General features: G+C 45.6%; 1 protein-coding gene across 3 annotated transcripts in view; it reads right to left on the bottom strand.

Annotated features, from left to right (window-relative positions):
* Positions 1-7,459: 7,459 nt before the first annotated feature.
* Positions 7,460-26,043, bottom strand: part of SNX14 (sorting nexin 14) — a 627,761-nt gene continuing 609,177 nt past the window's right edge. For 2 of the 3 annotated variants that reach the window (XM_069235584.1, XM_069235586.1), the window contains 2 exons: positions 19,595-19,651; positions 7,460-7,667 (listed from right to left, as the gene is read on the bottom strand). In XM_069235584.1, coding sequence (XP_069091685.1) covers positions 7,626-7,667; positions 19,595-19,651 — 99 coding nt within the window. In that variant the 3' untranslated portion in view covers positions 7,460-7,625. The remainder of the gene's footprint in view (positions 7,668-19,594; positions 19,652-26,043) is intronic. The other variant, XM_069235585.1, reaches the window with a different exon arrangement.

Raw genomic sequence — 26,043 nt, 5'->3', positions numbered from 1 at the left:
AGCTGCCTTATATAGAATCTACCAACTTGGGAGCTAACAAACAGGCATATGTTGCATAAAACTTAACAGGGAACCCGTCTGTTTTCTTCCTCTCCATACCCTTCAGTGCTACTCTTATTTCCTGGAATATTATTTTCTCCTCTAACTCATCAGCATCCTTCAGCGTAAAACTGGTAAAAGTAATGGGGCCAAGAAATCAGTTATGGTGCCTCCTGTGTGTGCGGAAGTGCTTGTATAGAGGAAAGAGTAGAACTCTTTGAAAAGTTGGTTAAATGTCCCCCTGGACTATTTCAAGTTCCATAATTATCGAACCCTGTTTAGTGGGATTAGTGAGAGCGAACCAGTCCGGTTGCATTCTACATGTTCTCGTATCACGTATTCTCTATAATCATAGAACCAAAGCTTTTCAACCTGCCACGCAAAGTGCTCCATTGAATCCAACAGAACCAGTTGCAGGTCCAGGAGGCCTGAACTGCACTTCCCCACCTCCCTCAATTCCGCTTCCGATGTCACAATTTCATCCAACAAAGTGCACATAATGCCCAGTTTCCACTATGCTCTTCCCGTGATCACTGCTTTTAAAGCATCTCATTCCAGCTGTGGAAAGGACGCTGTGTCAGTATTGTCTTCAAAATACTGCTGAATACTATCTCTAATGGTGTTCTGAATGACTGGATCTTCTAAAGATTTCTGCTTCAGTCTCCACATAGGTATACAGGGCCGCACCTGCTTCCATTCCAAATGAAGGAGTATTGGGTTGTGATCTGAGATGGTTTTAGCAAGATATTCAGCCTCAGGTACCAAAGCATGTACATCCGGGGTGCATAGAAACATGTCTAAGCATACATGAAGTTCATGACCAAGTGCACCAGGTAGGGGGCTAAGACTCTGTGAAGACCTGTAGAAATGCCCCCTCGTACATGTTAGTCACTGCTATATCCCTGTCAGCCAGATGCTCAGTTACTACTACAAATCTGCCCACCCAGTCAATCAGATCAGTTCTCCAGTTTTTGGGATGGAGACCCCCCCTGCCTCACCCAACGAAGCATCTCTCATGCATAAGCTGAATAGGTGGTGTAGTAGGCCTGCCCTTTCCATCTCCTCTGCAGCGCTGACGCCTCCTGAGCCACTAGGTGTGTCTCCTGTAATAGCATGATATGGACCCTCCGCCTACTGAGGTACGAGAATACTTTATATTCCTTTGTCATATTATTCATCCGTCTAATGTTCCAGAAGATGAATTTGTAACTCATGGGGGCTGCCATCCCACGTATCTACATACAACCAATTGCTTACACCATCTGGCTATGATCACACAACTCAGTACCCTCAAGCCAGACTAGAAAAGATACTGTAGTAACAAAAGGACGTGACTCTTTGAACCTGAACTTTCAAACAAACAACATTCAACCAAACTCCCACACTCCAGAACAAGTAAGCAACCACTGCACCATCCAAACTCACATTCTAACTGCAATACCCCACAGGCGAGCCCACGCGTGCTACCCAAAGAGGACGGGCGTGACTGTTAGGATGCCACACACCAGGCTCCCCTCCACCCAGAATCATGTGGTATTTTAGGAATTTGTGGCCAAGGGGGCCAGAGGGTATTGCCATCATCCCTCAGATCACCCCTGGAGAAATCACACTACAGAGAGAATTACAATACAACCAAATAAGGTATATCACAGGAGCTCATCAACAGTTCCAGACGTCACTGTGGGCACCTCCGTGCCAGAGTTCACAGATGATACTGACTCATGATCAGAGTCTCTTAGTCTCGAGGCCCATCTTCTCCCACTGTCAAAGGAGGGGCTCACTCCACTGCCACTCATTGTCGCCACCACTTCCACTGCCGACTGCTGTTCTTGCTATACTTCTTCTCTGAAGGGGGCTTGTCCTGCTGTAGCTCTTATCTCTATGCCTCGGTTAGGACTACCCAATCTTCCTTTTTGTGGACCTTTGAACAGACTTGGGTGGTGGGTGCTGATCTAGCCATGTCCATACCTCCTGTGGGCTCAGAAAAAATTGCACTTCGTCTGTCATCATCACGCACAGCCTGGCAAAAAACATCATGGAATACGATAGACCCAATTCCCGTAGACGTTGCTTTGCCTGAACAAAGATGGAACACTGATTCTGGAACTCCTTAGTGAATTTCGGGAACACCATAACTTTACTGTTCCCAATTCTGAGGTCTACTTTCAGCCTGGCCTGGAGCAGGATTTGGTCCTGGTCTTTATAATGCAACGTTCTGGCCACCACCGGATGCGGCTGTGCCCCCTGGGAGTGGAGGCTTCACTGGGACCTGATGCACCCACTCCAAGAACAGAAGGGAGAAAACCTCTCAGTTGCCACCTCCTCTCTCATTCAGCGTTTAAGGTCCAGCATGTGGTCCTCCTCCACATGTTCAGGAAGTCCAATTACCATGATGATATTTCTATGTGATATGTTCTAGGCCTCTTCCGCTCTGAGCTCTACTGTCTGAACCCTGGCCTCCAAAGACGTGAGTCATTCCTTTATGGTCACCCTAGCCAGGGGGACTTCAGCCAATTCTCTCTCCACTGTTGTGACACGTTCTGCTAGATGCCTCTGCTCGACCTTCAAGATCCCCAAATCTGCCACCAAAGTGTCCATCTTTGTTTCCAGTACCTTCCCAGAGGTTGTTAAGGCCTGTAGGTTATCAGTGACAGTGGGGTCCCCCATCTGTGATCAGGTGCCCTGTCTTCATGCAGGACTGCAAAAGGGTCTCCTGATGGTGGGCCTCCAGTGTCCCCTTCCTTCCTTTGGGAAGTCTTCACCATTGTTCCTTGGAGAAGCAGTAGTATGAGAATTAGTCTATGAACACTGAGAAAAGCAGATCACAGAGTACTATAATGTGGGCCCCAGCAGGGCTGAGTCTGTCAGTAATTTGTAGGAGCAAAAATGTCTCAGGGCAAGATTACTATTAAGGCACCACCATTTGAGCATGCTGCAGTGGCCCACGAGGGATCACAACATCCACCAGGGCTCATTGCAGTAGCAACTAGCCAGGGGAGGGTCAGGATGATCGTCGTCCACTCAAAAATACAGCCAGTACAGCAGACTCTGAGTGCACATTACACCGACCAAGGTACGATGGCACAGTAGAGTGAGACTCCAGTTCTGGGGGCGTGGGGGTAAGTGGTTCACTTAAAGCGCTGTTGGCCTGCTCATCTCTCCTTCACCCTTGGGCCCCTCAACATCTGTACCACCGACTTGTAATGCAAGCTCAGGCCTCGCATACACCACTGAGGAGGCACTGCACAGCACCTCTGGCGCTCAATGCTCTGATTGCAGCATGTGTCAGGGAGGCCGCATTATTTCTCACAGAGCTAGGCCCCACATCTCAGGACTCTGCAGAGGCTTGGCGCCACTCCGTTTGCCCCAACAGCGCTCTAATATCAAAGGCACAGTCTCTGTACCTGTCTCCAATGTCTCATCTCTGCCCCAGAATCAGAGGGGTTCAACAGGGTAATTTTCAAATAGAGGGCTGCAGGGCAGACTCACTCTATATACACGCAGCCTCAACCGGATAGCTCGTGACCACTGCCTCCAACAACTGGGTGTCTGACCTCAGGTCTAGCCGCTCCTGCACAGGTACGATCACCAATATATCAAGGAGGGTGTCAGGGGTAGCAGGGGACAGGGAGTAGTTGGGGGCAGCTGCACCTGCAGAAGCAGGACTCCCTTCGGGTAATCCACTGGGCCTCTGGGCCGCAACCTCTCCGTCACTCGCATTCTTTTGTGCGGGCTATCAACCCCTCAGTCTGTGATCTACAGCTCGCCAGATCGGCGCAATAGGAGCCCAGCAGGGTAAGGATGGGATCCCCCACCCCCAGGAATGTTGCAACAGTCCTCAACATCAGGCAATCCCCAGGTCATGCAGCAGGCAGCTGGTTCCGCTCGCTGAGTAGCACCACCGTACTTTTAGGGACTGGACCGTGGACCCCCCCGCCAGGCCACCTGCAGTGACTGCTCCTCTCTGCACTCTGCAGCGTGGGCCTTCAGCACTTCTCTCTTGTGTTTCAGCACCCACAGGTTAGCGCCGCCAACCCCACACATCGACCATCTCTGTAATTGCATAACGGTCCGAAGCCACCATCTTGCAAGCTTGGCCTCCTGGCTGCCAGGCACAGCTGCCAGATTATCCGTCATGCCTCAATCCCCTGTTAGCTCGAGCGCAAAGCACTCCCTGGTGGTAAGGAGCACCTCACACTGTGTGGGCACCCTCTTAGCCAAATTGGTGGGACAGGAAGCTACTGGATGGGGCTCGCCGGCCGGGAGCTCAGAGTGTTGTTCCCTACACCATCAGTGCCTGGCCACGCCCCTCTACAACATGCATTGTTAGTTGTCTTATTTGTAATGCAACAGCTACAAAAAGTAGCAAATATATGTATAAATTCAGTGAAAGGTAAGTTTAATCGTAGTTCAAATATATTTATATTGTTATATGGACATTATACTGCAAGATATTAAACAATGTTAACTTTGGTAAAGTTTTTATGTGGAAAAACATACTGTTAGATATTAAACAATATATTATTGTTGGTAAATTATTTATGTGCAACGGTTCCTGGAAAGCACATATATGAACCACCAAAGTTGAAAGAATACTTTGAGGTAGAGATCAAAACGATGTCTCAAAACTGAGTAATACACAGAAGAGGTAGCAGGCACATGGGTAGTAGATACAGTTGATATTCGTCTCCTACACACTAAGATTTATGTACTGTTGCTGTACATGTTGTATTTGTCAACGTTTTACCTGGTACACTCCGGATAGGTCACTAGTCTCTCCTCACATACTGGTGGTGCATTATGTTAGAAACCTTCTCCTTCCACGTCGCTAAGACTCGGAAGTGTATTCCTGTGGAATTGCACTTGGCTTCCAGTAATGTGGATTTCAGGAAAGCACCTAAAACCTATTTTTTTGGCAACACCTGAAACCTATGTTGGAGGACTCTTCAAGAGATTTCTTAACGCCAGGACGTCCTTACGGGTAATCCGGTGCTTTGTAAAGTTTATAAAGGAGGCCACCTGTTCTGTGAGTGTGAGGAAGCATACACCGCTGTCATTTGCCCTGTAGCTGTGTTGAGGTAGCTTGCACTGCTGTGGTTCATGCTGTACCTTTACTGCGTGGTAGAGAAGCTTGATAGACTGTTGATATTCCGACTGTACAAAACAAGATATGAAGGGCTTAAACAGGAGACACGTACTGAAAAAGTCTATTGCCACATACACATGAAAGATTCAGTTCCCATGAAACATCTGAATCTAATAGAAATCATCTCACATGGGAACAGGGGGCTCCTCCCGCCAAATGACCCTTCCCCCCCCTCCCACCACCTGACCATTGCTGGAATCAGACTGGATACATTGCATATTGCCAAGAACACTCAACGCATTCCGAGAGCTCGACCCATCCCCCCGAGACCCAAAGACATATGAGGTTAATTCAGGCTGTTCTTGGCCCTCGAAAAAGAAGATGAATCTTTAATAATTGAGAATGATGGCAAATTACAATAGTACAGGCCTTTTGAAGGTGGCAATGCGGCTGCACTGTGGGAATGTGGGTGCCTTATGTTTAACAATTTTACAATGTTAATGTGGTTCGTTTTATGTTGGGGCTCACCGTCATTATAGTACATATAGATGTTATATGTACTTGTTTGAATAATTGGAATGAAAGTCGCTGATGTGGTGTACTGAACTGAATACCTCTCACGATGTTGTCACATTTTTCTTAAGCATCTTGAATTAAAATTATTAAAAGACAATGAGGATTCACACAGAAATACAAAGTTCATATGAGTGCCAATCATTGCATTAAAAAAGTCACAGAGTGAACACGAAAAAGGATACTTAATATACCTGTTAAAATTCTGGCTAGTGTAACAAAGCTCAATACGAATACCCTGTTATAGATACAAACACTGCATCGATACCAGCTGTACACATCTTAATGGTCATTCTCTTTTCAAATTTGTTTTACCACTAGCCACGTTTTTATCCAGGCTCATTACTACGACGTGCGTAAGATGTAATGTTCCTTTAAATTAGGAACAGTACTGAGGACAATTCTATATTCTAAATGATTTGTCATAAATATATAGGGGTATATTTATGAGTTTTCGGAGCAGGGCAGTGCAGCAGTCAGTGCAGTAAGTCACCTTGCTGCGCTGCTCTCCATCCAAGGGAAAAGGCAGGAACGCACCATATTTAACCAATATCAATCAATCAATCAGTAATTTGTAAAGCGCAGTACTCACCTGTGAGGGTGGCACATTTCTGTCCTTTCCCCTGCGCTGACACACAATGGGCTGCCTAGGGAAAATGCAGGCACGCTTCACAATGGTGCAAGGGTGCCAGAGTTGCATGTGGGATTGTTTTTGTTGTTTTTGCAGGAAGGAGCACCATCCTGCACAAAAACAATCCTGGGAGGCTTTTGAGGTTTCGCCTGCATGCGCGCTGGCTGCAATGCTGAAGGTACTTCTGTTTTCTTCCAGCATGGCATCTTCTTTCTTCACTGACGCCTTCTTGCTTTGCTGCCATCTATCATTCTTCATTGCTCTCTTCTTTTTTCTTCCTTCATGCCGCCTTCTTACTTCGCTGACATCTTCTTTCTTCAATGCCTTCTTCTCTGTCTTCTTTCTTCGTTGCCGTCCATCTTCTTTTTTTTTCTGCATACCGCCTTCTGTTTTTGCTGTCTTCTTTATTCTTTACTGCATGTCGTCTTCTGTCTTCACTGCCATCATCTGTCTCCGGTCCCGTCTTCTGTCTTCTTTCTTTGCTGTCTTCTTGCTTCATTTCTGCCTTTGCTCCCGTATTTTAAGCTGCATGCCAGAATGTTTTTGCCTTTGTCTTTTTTTCAATGTAACTGGCTTTCAGATATTAGAAAAATGTTAAAATAATGTTTGTTTTACAAAATATAAAACAAACATTATTATAACATTTTCAAATATTTTAAACCAGTTACACAGAAAAAAGACAAAGATGAAACCTATTGGCTTTGCCAATGCAGGGTCCTCTTTCTATGTTTGCTGCAGAATGCAGAACACGTAGAAAGAGGAATGAATGAGGAGAAATAGTGATATTTCTCCTTGTTGCTCCTACCCACTGCAGTGCCCATCTAACCCCTCCCTAGGGAAGAGTTAGGCAACGCATCGATTTGCCATGCCTTGCCTCACTTCATGTTTATGAGGCCATACAAAGCCATGCAAAGTGGCTTTGCGTGTCTTCATAAATATGATTTAGTGGTTTGTGCTGCCGTTGCGTCACAAAAAAGTGACGCAAGGGCGGAGCAAGGGCCTTGTAAATATGGGTCATAATTCTGAAAACACATTTACAGAAGTCAACTGAATTGGCCTAAACCAAATTAAATTGATCAAGTTTCCATTTTGTTTCCTGCACGCTCAGTCATTTCAAAGCACACAGAGAATTTTTAGAACATTGAACTTTTATTTTTGTTGAAACCAAAATGCAGTATTGAATTTTACAGGTATTTACAGTACATATACACCAGGAAAGTATTATGTTCCTCATTTTGAGTAGCTGTAAGAACAGAACATGTGTTCAATAACACGATTCACCCGTCTTCAAATTGGTTATATCCAGGATGGAACAGAAGTGACTTCTTTCTGCACCTGCTACGAAACAAAAACAGTGTTTAGAATTAACCAGATCTACCTGTGGAAACATTAAATGCAAGGCTTAATAAAAAGACAGAAGGGGGACATTTAAATCTCATTGAGTCGATTACAGCCTCAGTCACTGATTTAACAAGGTTTCATTTATTTGGAACTCTGAAATAAGAGAAAACAAAAATTGTATTAAATGGAGATGTGTATATTGATCTTCCCTGACTGTGAACAACTCCCTATAACCTTGAATCTGTGACCATTAGGGTTATCATTGAAATGCTTTATGCTTGATCGCCGATGCTCTGATATCTGACTATGAAGATGTTTGTGATCAGTCTGGGGAAATGGTTTTATGACGTTTAGGTTATGTATTATGCCGCTCCATTCAAATGCTAATAAAGAAATATATTAATAATATATATAAAAAAAGACAAAACGAATTCACTAATTTTCTCTAGTCGAAAGCAATATCCCCTCATCAAACCCTCCCCAACCCCTGTCATACACACACGCACAACAAAGCCACTCTTTTTACTATGCTTACTCGTGTTTTTTTTACCATTTTTGGTTAGTATTTATACAAAAAACATATGCACTGTATACACATTATATACAAAAAATAGACAATGGGAGGGTCTGGCTGACAAAATGGACGGCTCGCGCAGTGGGTTTCATTTAATTTGGGACCCCCTGGTCAGGTTTCTCTCACGGGGTCTTCCCCTTACAGCATGTAGTACCCACCTTCGAGCGCTGCATCTTTTCCATGTATAGGAGTTAAGTGCAAAAGGGGTTGAGTGGGATTAGGGCTGTTCCTTAAGGCTCGGAGAGGGGGCTCTCAGTTCCATAGCCTTTATCTTCGAATCTGACAATCAAAGGGATTAGACACTTGTTTTGTTGTAAGGTTTTTGTAATTTGTTTGTTCAGATGCCGGAGGCTGATGGCTAGGTCCACCATTTGAGGTTGAAAGGGTTTGTCGTAAGCATGTGTTTCTCTCTGTCTGTTACTCTTGCTTTGGAATGGGGAGGGACAGGGAGAATGGCACACAATATAGTGGGACACCTGAAGTCTTATGTACATGGGCATGTTTATTTTCTTGTACTGAAATATTAATAAAAACTATTTTACAAAAAAAACAAATAGACAATGAATATAACATAAAATTTGCAAGAGCCAAAGAAATGGTACAGCAGGTTGCATTGGGATAAGTATCAACATGTCAACATAGTCAACAAGAAAGTCAGGACCTGACGGCCAAGACGCAAGAACACACCATCATTGATGGGCTGTCATACAGGTTACATAGAGTCCATTCATGGTCCCCACACCCTATCATGTTTAGATGGACACCCTTACGCCGTATATACCATCCTTTCAAGGGTACATCAATGGTCCATACCAATACACCATTCCCTCAGAGAGGCATGCTTACTAGTATTGAGCCGAATGAGCAAACCTTTAATGCTGTCATCATTTCCAAGTCACCAACTGCCGAGAAGTGATTTGTGCTAGACTTATCGGGCCTCATTACCTGTGTCGATGACTTCAGTGGCAAGAGTGGCCACCAGCTCCACCAGAAATAAAAGGGCACTTGTGACTAAGCCCATACAAGCAAACTACAACCAGACTGAATAAGAAAACAATCTCTAACTAGCACTATTAGACATCTACCACCTATGCTTTTTAAACCTCTTGCCAAAGGTGGGAATATTTTTACAGAGGAACAGTTGTAGTTCGTAGCATACAACCAAGAAAAATATTAGGGCTTGGCACTTTGTTTTTATTACAAATTGAGCACTGCTCCAAGCTGCACTAGCATAGTGTTGTCAAGGTACTGTTGGCCAGTATTAGTTTCAACATGTAGGTGAATGCTGCCATCACTAACCCTGACCCCCAAAACCTCTAAAAAAACAGAAGAAAAAATTTTTTTAAGGAAAGGTTTGGCAAATTATTGTCGACTTGTAACAGACAATTCCACTACCTTCATGCATCAGATGGAATTTAAAATGCAATATTATATTGATGCAATTGAGTATGCCTAAACTGACAATAATCCCAAGGTGACTGGATACTTGCAGACTGAAAACCATTTCAACTGCTATGCTGGAATTATTTGAGAGTATTAATAATGGGTTTTAATTTCCCTTCTCAGTTTCACAAGTCGGTGTTAGAAATATATTTTGGGTTACAAATAGCACTGATAATTAATAGCTCCAAAGTTGGTGAAGTAAATATTAAAGGAGACTTGCCCTCTGTATGCGGGTATGCAGTATTATTGGAGCCATTCTAGATTCAGCAGGAAGAAACTGAAGAAACATCTTGGGGCATATTTATGAGAGGGTTGCGTCACGTTTGCACCATACAATGTGGTACATGCATGACGCAAACCTCCAAGTCAGATTTTTGAAGGCACGCAAAGCCACTTTGCGTGGCTTTGAGTGGCTTCCAAAATCTGAAGTAAGGCAACGCAGTGTAAAATGCTGCATTGCCTTACACTGTCCTGGATAGGCGTTCCATGGGGGCTGCGGTAGGTGTTCCCATGCAATGCCCTAGATTTTGATGCCTTGTAAACATAGGAATGCACCAAAATTGTACGCTTCCCCAGGAGAGGCGTAACAAGGAGAAATATCTCTATTTGTCCTTGTTTTGTTCTTTCTAGGCATGCTACATTTATGTGATCCTGTCTGAGAGGGAGAGTATGAATTGCAAGTTGTCTTTGTAGAAGAGGATGTTGATGTGCATGGAGATGATATTAGCCAGAGGGATCATGTATGCATTGAAGAAGGTGGTGCTGAGTGAGGAACCTTGAGGCACTCCTCGAAAGAGTTTGCGGGCTTTCGATTAGTAAGGTGCCAGGCTGCCAGGTTGTGTTCTATCCATTAAGAAGGAGCAGATCCAGTGGACAGCAGTGCTTGGATGCAATCTCATGAGGCACCTGGTAAGAATGGGGTGTGAAACTAAATCAAATGCTGCATAGTGGTCGAGGAGTATGAGGGCTGCTGTGCCTCGTGTCAAGGATCATATGGGTGTATTCTGTGGCAGCAATGAGTGTTTCTGTGCTGTTGTTGGAAATCCAGACTGTGTGGGATCGAGGAGTTAGCGGTTGCTGTAATGGTCAGTGAGGCTTTGGGTCCTCCAAACATGCCCTGGGGAGGCACTGGGTTATTTTTCAAGGAAACATTCCCAGGGAGCTCGGGCACTTCCTGCAAATCTCCCCATCCCCCTACCCCCCCCCCATTGCCCCACCCCACACTTCAACATGCTTCAAACATGCTAGTGATGCCCCTGCAATTCCCAGGACTGCCACACAAAAATGATGCAACTTTTAACCCCCTCACAGGGAATTATCGGACACTCCATTTGCCTGTCCCCAGAGTATTTTATTAGCGGCTATGCTGCTTTCTTTTGGTCTCATGGCGATCTTGTGATGCACTTTTTCCCCCTCTTTTTGCCCATTTGAGGTGCCTCGGTTTTACCCAAGGCACCAACAACCTCAGAGGTTGTTGGGGGCTATGAGAAGGTGCTCCAAGGCCCCCGCCACTGCAGCCAACTGTCTGCAAGTGCATGCACTTCCTATGCAACGTGCTGGAGCCAGCATATTTCCTATTCTGCTTCTGCACTGTGGGAGTAGTGTCCACTCTTCAACCACGCATATGAAGCCTGGGCAGGGAGACAAGAGGCTGGTGTGTCCCACCCCCTTCCCCTTCCCCACTCCGACTCCTGACACAGACACAAGGGGCAGGCAATGCACCTAGCCCTAGCCCTAGAACTGCTTTGGTCCCCGGGGGTGGATCCCTGGGACCGTTTATTTATGAGCCACCTTCCTGGGAGACCAAGGTCCCTGTGGGAAAAACTCTGCTCAGCGAGGGGGCCCCATGCACACCCCCTCACTTCTGAACACAAATCAAAGTAATTGTAGCAACCCCGGGGATGTAGCCCTCCTGGGTCAGTATCTCAGTGATAAGGTGAAGCGCCATGCTCTGTGTTTAGTTCTGCCTCCCCAGCAGACAGAGCTTTCAATGCAGATTTCTAAGGCCCCATAGGGCCCATCTCATGGACTCTTTTTGTTTGTGGTGGCCAGCCCTAGCCACCAAGAGTATTTTCTGCAGACCTCCTAGCTTTTAAAGGGTGCATCTTGCGGCAAGCTGGATTTTCAGACTCAGTGTACCAGACCTATCCTCTGTCTGAGTTTGAGGCTTTCTTCTGGTCTGGGGGTCGTCTTCCACACCCACCAAGCAGAGCTCCCCAGGCCCTTGGCAACCTTGCTGGGCACCTATGTGTCTGAAGCAGCGTCGGGGGCCAGTCCACAGAAGCCCTAAGGGAACACTCTATTTTCCCTCAGCAGGTCCATCCCCCCAACCTTTCCTTAGGGAACATACAGGAGACTACACCACTGCCCCTAGTCCTGAAGGTCAGCTGGAGTCAGTCACAAAGTCCATCCTCGCAGGGCATCAGGTGGTTTCTCTTCTAGCTGGGCATTCTTTCACCGTCGTCACTCCCAGGCCCAGTGTCTCTTCTCATCTGTCTCTCTCTTGTGCAGGTTTTTTTTAACTGCGGATGGGAACTTCTAGATATCAAGGCATCTGTGGCCAATCCTAAAGCGCCTTAATTTTGAATAGTTAATCAAAGCAGATTTCCTCCTCACCCCTTCCTTTCCACTAACTAGGGTCAAGTACTTGTTAATGGCCCTACTGTGGCCCTACTGTGGAGGGAGGCCTGTGACCTGCTTCTGAAGAGCAGAGTAATTAGCTTGGCCCACTATGGGGGTACAAAGGCGTAGAAATTGCCTTCCCTAAGCCAGGGAAATAAGACAATTGTTAAGGTGCCATTAGGAGTGTATGTATGATGTTCGGTACTGTACATCTACACTCGGGTACTTGTTTACCCCTTGGCTGATGCCTCGCTGAGGACCCTGCAGGACTAAGTGGCACACAAATTTGGTTTTTAGGGCAGATTTTGCTTATTATAATGTGCATTACAGTGTAAGCACCTCAGAAATTCAGTAAGCACAACAGATGCACAAAATGAATGCTCACTCACATTGCGAGGCCTACACCAGGTCAGTACCAATCCTTAAAGAGTCACTTCCGCGACAGGAAAACTGTGCACTGATACCAGGCTGCACAAGACAGTAGCCTCAGACCAAGTGCATCTCATACACTAGAAGGCTCATTTATTAATGGGTTACCAGCCGAAAGCCTCTTACTTGTAGATACTTGCGGTTGGCACTCTCAGTCCATTTACTGTGAATTTACAGTGAGTGAAACTCAGGTAGTGAAACTCACTCATAGTAAATGTCTTAAAAAAGGGTAGTCAAAAGCAAAAAATCCAGCAGGACTAAATGAGTGAAACCCATTTGCTACATCGGGCATACCTTACTTCCGTCTGTCTGTAGGTTCTTATAAGGCTTCTCATTCCAGACCTTTCCTCCTGTTTGCTGAGCATTGGTTATACCTTTTCCTGTGGGAAATGGCTGTACTTCATCATTTATGGGTGCTTCTGCTGACACAGCCTTGACTGGTGCTGTTGGAGAGTAGGGTCTGCAGGATGCACACTTGTTCTTCATGAGTCTGCAAGGCGAACTGAGTGGGGCTGTTGGGTTAGGAGGCACCAATGAGGTGGGTAGAGGGTCCACAGCACTGTTGTTTCCGGTTCAGAAGCTTTAGATTTGATTTGATTTAATTTTTGTTTCAGTTAATTAAAACCATAACAATTTTACCATTTACTAATAAAGGTGTTCTAGTGTATTTAAAAATTCCTGTTACAGGGTAATTATATGTAAAAATAGAAAGAGAACCAATCAATCCAAAAAATTAAGTGTTTTCTCAGCTGGTAGTTAAAAGGTGTGCTGGTTTAGTCAGTCCAAAAGTTCCAGAATTACTTGAGTATGATAACATTCGTCAAAAACCTACAAATTAAGTACATGCAGTAAAAATCTATTAAATCTTCTCAGCTTATTATCAAAGATACGCAGATTTGGCTGGGTCCGAGAGTTCAAAGTATTTAAGTATGGCACATTATTCAGTTACTGTCAGATACCTTGATCCCACAGACCTTGGGTGCCGTTGGTATGATCTCAGTGTGACGTGGAAAGGTTAGAAAGTTGTGCTATTTTGACCGTACTATGCAGGCTGCTACAATCCTCAACATCCCTTATGGAGCAACGCCAGTTTCAAATACTTGACAAACTTACACTTTAGCTGGGGATCCTATGAGTTGAAACAGTCTACTATGGCTCCTCTAGAGGTCCGTATGCCTCTGTCATTAAACATTCTCTTAAGGAACCTCTTTTGAAGGTCTAGCAGTACAGGTCAAATGCAGATTATGTGTGCAAGATCTTCCTTTTGGCATGGACAATGCCTGCAAATCTGCAAAGTAATGTTCCTCCGTGATGGAGCGTTGGCCAAGATTGCCAAGATTCCTAGTTACATTGTCATTAACTGGTATTTCATGTATGGCACATAAGGAATAAAAAGGTAAGCGGCCGGTTCTAGTTTGGCGTATTGCCTTATGATCATCCACCCGTGTGCGCGGGCACTAAATTTAACTTTGTCTTCAGTGAACGAAAACAGTTTGCTGGCCTTGTTAACACCTCTTGTGAATGATTTGTATGTCGGTGCTGCTTCCCGCAGGTCTTGGAGCCGTAGTTGGCTGGTAGTTGACCAAAGGTACTTATTGTAAGCAGAGTGCTGGCCACTTTCTAGGGCCGCCAAAGTGCAACGTTAAAATTGTTGGCTGAATGTTTCATTTTATCCCAAGTTCTTGCCTCCTCTGCTTTGGCTGCCAGATTCTGACGTAAAAGACATAATTCCAGGCATAGCTGCACTAGTGAGGCGGAGTTTGGCAGTTTACAAACTTGCCTGAATTTCTTGAGCTGGATTTTATCTATCAGGGGCTCTTCCAGACCATGCATAGCCACTCTGGCATAGGTAAGTGTAGGGAGCAATCTGGATGAGATGACAGTTAGCAGTCGGCGGAATGATGGACAATGTAGCCATTTGGCCAGGAGGGAGAAGGCATAGGTTAATGCTGAAGCTCTTTGCACAATGCATTTCGTCTGTTGACTGAAGGTGCCTTCAGCATCTAGAATTACTCCTAGGTATTTGTAAAACAGCACCGCCTACAGCAAAACGTTGTTTAAGGCCATCCTTGGTCTGAAGGTCTGCCTGCATCCTACCCGCATTATTTTGGATTTGGACACATTGATTTCCTGCTGGTTGGAGTAAACGTAGTTGGTCAGGATCTTTGTAAACCGACCTTGGTGCAGCTGAACAGTACCAGATCATCCGCGTATAAAAATTGTGTCAGTGAAAGCCTCCCAGCCGTGGCGGGTGAACATTTCTGGCATCCAGAGCTGGAGTCAGGTCTGCCATAAACAAGTTGAACAGATGCAGAGTGAGCACACAGTCTTGTTTCAGACTGAGGGTAGTGAAGATTTTCCTTGAGAGCCTCGTGCCATCTCCGATTTTTATTTATTATTAGAGTATAAAGACATTATAGCATTCAGGAGCGGGCTGGGAGACCCCATTGTTTTAGTTTGCTCCAGAGCAGATGTCTGTTCACTCGGTCGAAGGCGGCCTTGAAATCAATAAAGGCAAGATGTAGTTTCCTATGCTGCAGTCTGCTATGCTCTACGAGATAGGATGTTATTAGAATATTTGTTGTGGTGCCCACCTCTTTCCTGAAGCATGTTTGGTTGGGTGAAATTATATTGTGTTTTTCCGGCCATGCTGATAGTTCAGTGAGGAGCAGGGAGGCGTAATTTTTTGCCTCAACGTCAATAGGGGCAATTAGCCTGTAGTCACCCGGATTGTTTCTGTTGCCTCCCGTGGAGATAGGATTAATTATAGAGCCTCGCCAGCTCTCTGGGATGGCTCCTCCCAGGCTTGCCTCCTGATATGAGGGTGGGGGGTGAGCACTTCAGACCAGAAGACTGTTGGTCTGACTGCTTCTTCCCTGTAGATGGCTTGGGGAAGGACATTTGGCCAGGGGGCTCCTTCCCGACGAGCCTTAAGGAGTGCTCGGTATGTCCTGTTGGTGGACAGAGTAAGGTCAGTCATCTCTTCATCTTCCAATGGGAGGATATTTCCCCTTTCGGGTGTCCATGATGGTAATATGAGGGGTATTTCCACAGGGTTGGCACTTAATTGAAAAGATTGTCTTGAGGTAGCTCACCCAGTCATTTTCAGGGATGTTTGAGTTCATAATTAGATTCCCTTGAGTATTTAAGTGATTGATGACTTCCCAGAATTTCCTGGGATTTTCCCTTTTGCAGCGTGTATTAGTTTTAACCAAAAAATACTCCTGCCTTCGGCCTTTTCTTTCAATATTTGTTTTTTATATATTTGTTGTATTCTTCAGTTGTTCCCAAAGGTACTGGTTGGCTGGGCATGCCTTCAGGCGTCTTGCCAACTTCCTTTGAGCTTTTTTAGGGAGGTAGCCTGATTTTGAAAGGCGAACAGGAGTGATTTAGTTGGTTCAGCGTGCTAGATTGCAGGAAGAGTGCTGGTCCAGTATTTTCTCTCTGAAATCTTCCCAGGCGTCCAATATATATATCCGTTGGTTTTTGAGGCTCTCCAGCATCTGCAGCTTTGAAGATAAAGATAAGGCTACTATTGTGTCAGACGACCAGCGTAGTCTGTTCAAGCTTGTTGACTCTATAGAGCCCACCTCTGGTGGGACCTGGAGGTGCACAGGTAAGGAGGACTTAGGGTGAGTATTTGGTAAGAGTGGTCACCATATGTGGTGTATTTTATTTTGAAATGCCGCACAACGGAGATCAGAGGCAATGTAACTAAGGTGTAATCTAGGATAGATTGTGAGTTAGGGTTGTGGAAGGTATGGCTTGGTGGACAGTCATCTGGGAACCTTCCATTTAGGACCTGTAGTTTAAGGTATTCCAATGGTGCCATCAACTGTGCTCCCTACTGGTCACGGAGTGTAAAGTTCGATGACACCTGTGTCAGAACGTTCCAACAGGAGTTGTCAGTATTTCATCATCCGCTTGCCCCTTAATTAAGTTTGAATAAAAATCTCCAGTCAGGATGATGTCCCAGTCTGGATGAGTTTGTCAGTGGTGCAAGATGAAGGCTGTTAGCCTTTTTATTGATGCCAGCTTGCGAGAGAGGCCAGGGTAAATATATGAGTTGACCAGCAGCATTGGTGGCCTATCATTAGTGGTCCAGTGGCATAGTTTGATCACTTGGCAATCAGCCTTCTTGCGGCAGCTCTTCTATATCCATTCTCAAGTCTAGTGAGAAGTAGACTGCTAGACCCCTACTTGGCCGTCCATACTGCTTGTGCTTAACTGCGTTCATTTGATAGGACGTGAAGCAAAACAGCGGAAGGATCTGTTGTGACCATGTTTCCTGGAGTGCAATTAGGTCCATGTGGTGCCATGCTTTGGGTGGGTAGCCAGTTTCCAACAGTGATTGGGCACCCGCTATATATATGTGGTTCAGAAGCTGATGATCTAATGCTAGAAGTGGACTTCTGAAATGATAGCAGGGTTGTGGTTCTAAAAATTCTGGACCCATGTAATTTACTTTGCCACAGCAGTACGATTTTAGTATCAAAAGACCGATAATGACTAGTACACTAAGCATGAGCATTTTCGCTCAATTCCAGCAGCGTTTTCACCTCGAAATCGCCATTTTCGTCCTGCACTCGTGGCTCCCATTTTATACACGGCAGCCATTTTTAAAAGTTGCCCTCACATAGGCTTATAATACAGTCAGATTTGATTCCAAGGACACGTACACCTTGATTGACTTTTCTCTGACCTGGGCAAGCTGGAACCATTGCCTCAGGCCAAACCTGTTTGGTCAGTCCCTCTCCCAGTGGCCGAATCAGATAGCATCAAGGCACACCATGCCATAAAACCCTTATTATCGCTCACACACCCTGCTTAATCTTGCTCACACCTGCACCTGCTCTTTTCTTCTTCTTACTTTACGAGGGGGAGGTGCCCGTTTTTATTGGGGGTCCACACTTATCTGATGTAAAATACTAGGCCTTGCCGGGTAATTTATTATGGGTTGGATGACATGAAATATGAGGTTTCATCATGACACTGTTTTTTCCTTTGTAATGAAAACATGTGAATGACCAACCAAAATGTCAAGAATGTTTGCCTGAAGCTTAAAAAACTGTATATAAGGAAACCTGACTTTGCATTGAAACACAGTCTCCTGAGAACATACAAACCGTGCTGTTGTACTTCTAGGACGCTTGTTACTTGGTTGCAGCCAATAAATTGAATCTTTGACTTCACCTAGAAGACTCTGAGTTTCTGTGGTCTGAATCAGGAAAGTACCCGAGGTCTTTGGGTGTACCCTGGCACCACTGGGTTACCGGATCAGTACCGGTTCTGAAAAACCCAGTACCTCAGGGTCCTGCACTCAATTGTCTGTCAGTAAATCTGCCATTTGCTCAGTGATAGAACACATGTTGGCATACTGAGAGGGCCTACTTTGGAATGTCTGTCCCTAAAGTCTCTTGGATCAGTGAAGGGTCTGAACTGGGGGAGTAGGTTTAACTCTTGGTCTTGCAATGCGTTGCCTGATGCCTGTCACTGCCCTGGCTCAGCAATCACAAAATTCTCACAAGGGATCGTCACTGACTGAATACTTGGGAGGGAAGCAGTCATGCCCTTTGGAGTTTCGCGCAAAGTTTGCCTCATGAAAATGGAAGACATACACTGTGATGCTTGTCACTATGCTTTTAAAGGTTTTGTAAAGCAAAAATGTTTTATTTCCTGATAATGCCTTTTGTCTGACAAACACATGCTTTTTTAGATATTGCTGCAGCAGCAACATAATGCCTTAAAGATGGCTGCAATCGGGCCAGCCAATATTAGTCCCATTTTACTTACACGCCTCTCCAAAAATTACCAGGCCCATAGCAATTTAAAACATTTTTTAAAGTTCATTTGAGGCACCATCTATAGATACTTTGTTAAGAAACAAAGGTTACATTTTAAAAAGATTCTTAAAGATATTTCAGTAGCATTGACTACACAAAAAGCACTTTTAGCACGTTTTTGATAACTCTAGTTCAATAATATTTAGCTCTATTTACATTTATATATATTTAACTTCTACTGGTTTCCATTCATGCAGTTTGATCGAATCTGTGGAATTCCTAGGGCTGTGGTTTTTAAACTGTGTACATACAATCATGTGGAAACATTCAGCCATAACAAGATAGACAAATTGCATCTACATATCCATATCTGACATTGACAGGCGGTGAAACAGGTGTTGGTAAACACTAGTGCACTTCACAAGTGGGTGGTAGATAACACCTAAATAACTGATGGCAGGTCCCCCAAGTCCAAGGCCAAAACCTCTCTTGTCCCGCTCATCCTCCTGGTCTCTTCTGCTTGGGGACAAGCTTTCACCGCCAGTAAGCCAAGTCTAAGAGCAGAGTTTCACATTATCTGTGCTGCTGTCTGGACCCTCCCGCTGGTGGATTGATGTAACCTGTCACATTCATCCACGCAACTATTCACACATTCATGTACTCAGATCCACCCTTCCCAGACATACCCTTATTCAACCATTCATCCATGCATTCACTCAACCGTTAATGATCCATGCTTTCAGTCATGAATCCATACTTTTGTATTCATCCAGATGGTGGCTAATTCTCACATTTACCCTTTCAGTGATCCGCACACAAAGCTGTCAAACAACAATGATGCGCTTTCACTTATAAAATGTCAAGATAGGACATATATTCAAGTTTTTAAGCTCATGAGTCCTCTGACCAGCTGTAAAAGCAACATTCCTGAATCTGAGTGCACCACTTCCACTGATTGCCCTTCTAAGTTCGAGGAAGAAGTCTCTTTAATGAAGAAATATATTAACTTTGCTTTTATTGTACCTTCTACACAAGCCATGGGGTAAAGACAGGATTATTAATACACTACATACCTTATTAAGTTCGGGGAACAGTTCCTGTATCACAATATCTAGCAGAACGTAAGAGAGCTGAAAGGGGGATAAACACATAAATTAAGAACTGGCAAGACCAAATCAATGACTAAACAATAGTTTGTTTGTAGTTTTGGAAAAAGTAGCTCTTCAGCAGTATAACACTGTCCCTGTTATTCCATTCTGCGTCAGAACCATCGTCCGTGTTAAACAGCCAATATTCATTTTTTCCACATGATAATGTACAATTCTCTCAGACCTTCGCAAACACGCTGTCTGCAAAGGAGTACTTAATTTAGTCAGTGTATGCACATGAAAATTGTTGAAATGTGATGAAAGAAAACTATTGTAAACAACCTGCGCTCACTAGAACCTGGGTCAAAGAACAAATCATTCTGGTAATTTAATCCCGTTAAAAAGACTTGGCCACTAAAATATTTGCACTAAAACAAACTTTTGAGAAACCAAGTTATTTTCCAAGTAATATCAATTTTCCACAGAAGGTGTTCTCTCTCTCTCTCTACTTACATCTGAATAAGGATATGGAATTATCTGCACAGGGCTACAGAAATGCAAATGGGGAACATAAATGTCCTTTCAATCTCAACGAGAACCTCTATTTTATGCCACAGGGCTTGGTCCCATAATTTGCTCTCAATTGTAATGCCTAGTTTTGCCTATATTTTACATGAATAACCTATATTCCAGTAAAGTGCAGTGGGAAACATCACCCTACTTTCTCTGTCCTGGCGTGGGTGATTTTAAAGCGTCAAACTAGCAGAATTGAGGAGAAATTGTTTTGGTGAACCATTTTTTTTCTCCAAATCACGGATTGAACTGTATCTTTCAAGAAAAAGTCGTTTATGAGCTCTGCAAACACCTGGCTTTTAAATGCTGTGGTCAGATAAAATGGCTGCAACGTACTTTATCGGTCTCATCTACGCAACAGCAGCGTGGCATCCTTATTTGAACTTTGAGGACTTTAAGATTTTGTGCAAAAAAAAACCAAAAAACAAATATCAAAGGAATACTTTAATAAAAAAAAATACGGAAGCTGTAAATGGAACAAAGCAGTGACAGTTCGGCAGTTCGAAAGCATAAAACATGACTATAAAGCAAAAGAGCCCGAAGGAGGGGGCAAGAGGGGCAAGGATAAGTGTAGGAGGAAACAGCGTAGCAGGTCTCAGGAGCCATACATGTAGGGGGAGAGAGAGAGGAGGAAAAGCAAGAGGCATAGGCGCTGTGATATACAAAGGAGTTGTATACAAAAAACACAACAACCCTAGATTAGTGTATTATAGGTCAGAAGAAGCAGCCTCCTGACTGTCAGTTTTTTGGGGGTTCAATGTCAAGAGATAGTTCCCAAGAGGCTGCCATATGTCTTTGGCCCTCGAAGATGGCGGTTGTAACGATGCATAGATTTCGCTGGTGGTGTCGCAGTAAGACATATCTTGGAGCCAAGCTGTTACAGTGGGTAGACTGCTGCCCCAATGAAGGGCAACCTGACGCTTAGCTAGGAGTAATGCAAGTGAAGTAAAGCGTCTTCTGTTCAGAGGCAAAGGTTTAACATAACCAAGCAGTGCCAGTAAAGGGTCAGGAGTGAGTGTTTGCCCTGTCATATGTGTTATGGTGGTATGGACAGTATCCCAGAATGCATGGATTGGGGCGCAAGTCCAGTATAAGTGAGCAAAGTCGGGATGCTTGGTAGAACATTTAAGACCGCAGTGTGATCGGGAGGGATCTAGTCTGGCCAACACATGCAGAGTTATGTAAACATGGAGTAAATATTTATAGTGTAATAGTTTATGACGATGGTCACTATTAGAGATAAGTTTAGTTTGCACACAGCAATAATACCATATTTTGTGAGAGATAGGCTGTTACAAGTCTCGTTGCCATGTGGCCTTAGATTTCTCCATTCAAAAAGATCTTAGCTGTAAAGAGACACAATACTGCAAGAAATTAAGTGGGCTTTATCTGGGGCCGTAATGATCAGTGAGCGAGGAGGAAATTATTTTGGTTCCTCTGAGTATGTTAGTAAGACAGTGCGTAGTGTGCTACGTAGTCGATGTATGGTGAATCTATCCACGTGATTGCATTGTGCCCGTCTTATAGCGTGGTGACAGATTTCAAAGTGGCACAACTGAAACGATCACCAAAGGTGTGTATCAAGTGCACAGTTAATAAACGTTGGGTCAAACATTCCCGGGTAAGTGGGAACCATGGATTTCTTGACAAGGGAATATGTGGAGGATACAAGGTGTCATGTCCTGAGTAACGGAGCAGGTTGGTCCACGCCCAGGAAGTAGTGGAGAGCGTCTGAATTTCACCCAGGTTTCTGGGAAGTCCCTGAGGCAGTAATGTGGAGAGTGAAAAGGGGAGGGCCTGAGTATGCCCAGGTTAAGGTACTGAAATCTTGCAACGGGGTGATACCAAAAGTAGGCGACGTATGTCTGTGCTACTAGATAATAAAGATGCAAGTCAGGCACTGTGAAACTGCCTTGGCATAGGGAAGTGTCAATGTGTCCCAATGTATACTGGGGCAGTGTCTAACCCATATGAGTTTAGTGAGCAGACGATGTAGAGTCTCAAAAAAGCTATTTGTTAGAAATGGGGTCTTTGGTTGGCAGTCAGGTTACCCCCTGTCCAAGCAAGGACCCTCACTCTAGTCAGGGTAAAAGAGAATCTCCCTCAGCTAACCCCTGCTTACCCCCTTGGAAGCTTGGCACGAGCAGTAGGCTTAACTTCAGAGTGCTAGATGTAAAGTTTTTGTACCAACACACGCAGTAACTTAATGAAAACACTACAAAATGACACAACACAGGTTTAGAAAAATAGAGAATATTTATCTAAACAAAACAAGACCAAAACAACAAAAGACCACAATACATAAACCATCAATTAAAAAGCAAAAATAGTCTTCATGTAGTTTTAAACACACACTGAAACTGTTAGCGTGAAAATGTACTTTGGGTGCGTAAAAAATAACCCCGCACAGGCGAGTGTGTGCCAAAAAGGGCTTGCGATGCATCGATTTTTTTTTTTTTATAAAGAATTTTTATTGATTTTTGCAAAAGAAAAAATAACCATGATACAAAGGTCATAACACGATGCCAACGGGCATCCAACATTGGTCGAACCTGTGATCCCAGATAGCACTAATATTAAAGATAACAGATAACATAGTATTCAGGAGCCTAGTGCGGCTTCCCATTTCCCCCATATCCTATTATATTTATTCGGACATCCTCTAGCCTCATATACAAGTTTTTCACTCTGCGCACACCAATCCACTCCCTGTCTCCATTTAGCCAACGATGGGGCATTCTTGGCCTTCCAGTTTGCCACTATGTCCCTCTTAGCCACTAAGCACGCCACCCCAAGGAAAATTCGATCTGGTCTCCTTAGCTCGATGTCACCCATGATCCCGAGGAGGAGGGGTAGAGGCTCTCTCTCTATATTCTCCTGCAACACCTCAGAAATCTCCCCCAGGACCGCTCCCCAATAGGCTACCATGGCCGGGCAGGTCCACACCATGTGGAAGAAGTCAGCTGTAAGGTTTCTGCAGCGAGGGCACTCCGCGTTGGGGCGGAGGCCCGCTCTGTGTAGTTTGTCGGGTGTGAGGTATGCTGTGTGCAAAAAGTAAGTTTGTATCAATCTGAAACGGGTGGCGATCGCCAGGGCCCGCGGGGCCATTAGCGCCTCACCCCATTCCATCTCTTCCATGGGGCCCACCCACCCCTCCCATCTCTGGCGAAGTACCCCCAGGGAGCCCGAGGTGCCGGAGACCAGGGTGCGATATATCTGGGAAACACCTCCCCCCTACCTAGGCTCCCCATCAATGCCTTGGCCTCCATGAGGCTGCATTCAGGTATGTTTTCCCCCTCTCGGATGTGTACTGATAAGGCATGTCGGAGCTGGAGGTATCTGTGGAACTGTGTCTTGTTTAATGAAAAGTTTTTCTGGAGATCTTCAAAGGACCGTATGTGTGACCCGTTCCAGACATCGCCTAGTGTGGAGATGCCTATGTTGTCCCAGTTCCGAAACCCCTCCAAGCCCGCCCCCTCCACCAATTGCCTCCCATGCCACAGTGGGGTCTACTGGGTAAGTCGTCCCCACCACCCCGTTGACTTTTGAGCCGTCCGCCATCCCTGTAGAACCACCCTGGTCACATCTGGGACGTCTCGAGAGATCGGACCTCCATAGAGGGTGTCCAAAATCCGTGGGTAACCCATCGTTTGGAGCTCCAGTCGGTACGCCGGGTCTGTCCACCCACCCCCCATCCAGTCATTAATCACAAGTACTTGTGTCGCGAGGTGGTAGGAGTGGATATTGGACATGCCCAAACCTCCATCATATACATCCCTCTGGCAGGTTTTGAGCGCTAATCGTGGGCGGGCTCCGCTCCATATAAATTGACGCACCAATGAGTCAATTTCCCCAAACCATTTCCTAGGGATGGGATGGGGAAAATTTTGCAGGAGGTAGAGGAGCCTAGGAAGGATCATCATCTTATAGAGCGCGATTCTACCGAGCAGGTTAAGGGGGAGTGTCCTCCAGTGTAGGAGATCACTTCTGATTTTTCTGGTTAACAGTGTAAAGTTAAGTTCCCATGTCAACTCAGGGAGAAGTGAAATATACATTCCCAGATATTTGAAGCTATTTCTTCGTACTGGAATGTTTCGCTGCCAGTCCACACAATCCCCGGAGCGGTGTAGGGGGACCAGTAGGGACTTGGCGGGGTTCAGGATCAGCCCCGAGGCTTCCGCGAAGAGGCCCAGGATCTCTAGCACGCGGGGGCCACTTTTAGCCGGGTTGGATAGGTATAGGAGGACATCGTCTGCGTATAGCGCCACACGGTCTTCTGCACAGGCAGGCCAGGACCAGCCCTCGATCAGGGGGTCTCCTCGCAGCAGTATCGCAAGAGGCTCTATCATTAATGCGAAGAGCAACGGGGATAGCGGGCAACCCTGCCGGGTTCCGCGGCCAATAGGGAATGGGTCAGAGACCACTCCATTCACCCGGACTCGAGCTGTCGGTTTGGAGTACAGGAGTCTCACCAGGCCTCGGAATCTGGGACCGAGTCCATTTTTCTGCAAGACCAGGTCAAGGTAAGACCAATCCACTGTGTCAAAGGCTTTTTCAAAGTCCAGCAAGAGTAATGCCAAGTGTGCGTGCGACAGAGTATTGCGATGTGCCAGAGCCAGATGCAACCGCCTAATGCAGTGCCTGGTGCTACGAGTGGGCATAAAGCCACACTGGTCAGGGTGCACTAGTGTAGGTATTATCTCTTTCAGTCTAGAGGCCAGGGTCGAGGAAAGCACTTTGATCTCAATGTTTAGAAGTGAGATGGGTCGGTATGCCGAACAATGTCTCGATGGGGGCTGAGTTTTGGGAATCACTACTATTGTCGCCTGGTCAATCTCGGTGGGAAATCGGCCTAGTTTCTCGGCTTCCCCATACATGTTGAGTAAGTGGGGACCCAGTATATCACTGCATTTGCTATATAGCTCTGCCGGGAATCCGTCAGGGCCGGGGGTCTTGCCCGATGCCAGGCTGGAGATTGCACTGGTGATCTCTGCAAGGCTAATAGTTTCATCTAGCCTGTCTCTTGCCTCCAGGGAGATCCTGGGGAGAGTGATCTCATTCAGGAGGGGAGTCTCTTTCTCAATAGCGGGGCGGGGGTGCATTGCATAGAGGTGGGCATAGTAGGACGCGAAACTTTGTGCGATTTCAGCTGGTGTCCTAGAGAGGGCGCCCGAGGGCTCCAAAATCTCAGGTATAACCCTGCTGGCCAGAGGACGCGCGGCCAGCCAATGTAGGAGCTTCCCATTTTTGTCCCCCCAGCCATATATACGGGCCACTGAAGCTCTCCAAATGCACCTGGCTGAATCTAGCATTATGTGTTTAATTTCTTCTCTAACCATAGTCAGCTGTCTCAGGGCAGCGGCAGACGAAGAAGTCATTTGTTGGCGTTCCAGTCTCAGAGCCCTGGCCTCCAGGTCAGAGATCTGGGAGTTCCTGTCCCGCTCGCGGGTACGGAGAAGGTACTTGGCATGCCCTCTGAGGGTAGCCTTACAGGCGGCCCATAATGATCCTGGGGAGCGGACCGACCCCAGATTCAGATCGAAGTATTGAGTTAGTTGATTTCTGATCTCTTGGGTGTAGTCTTTGTCTTGTAAATACCATGCGTTTAGGCGCCATACTGGGCGTTTGGAGGGATCCGCTCCACCCAGTCGGACCCGCACTGGTACGTGGTCCGAGACTCCCCGGGGGAGTATCTCTGCCCCTGTGACACTCGAGAGGTCCAGAGCAGACATGAATACCAGATCAATTCTGGATTGCGTCCGGTGGGCGGCCGACGTGTGGGTGTACCGGCGATCCCTAGGGTGCCAAGTTCTCCATACCTCGCAGAGGCCAAGGCTCTCGGTCCAACCAGTAAGAGCCGA

This window comes from Pleurodeles waltl, chromosome 5 (genome assembly GCF_031143425.1).
Source record: "Pleurodeles waltl isolate 20211129_DDA chromosome 5, aPleWal1.hap1.20221129, whole genome shotgun sequence".
Classification (NCBI taxonomy): Eukaryota; Metazoa; Chordata; class Amphibia; order Caudata; family Salamandridae; genus Pleurodeles; species Pleurodeles waltl.
The sequence above is the reverse complement of the archived record's forward strand: the minus strand, read 5'-3'. Positions and strand labels throughout refer to the sequence as shown.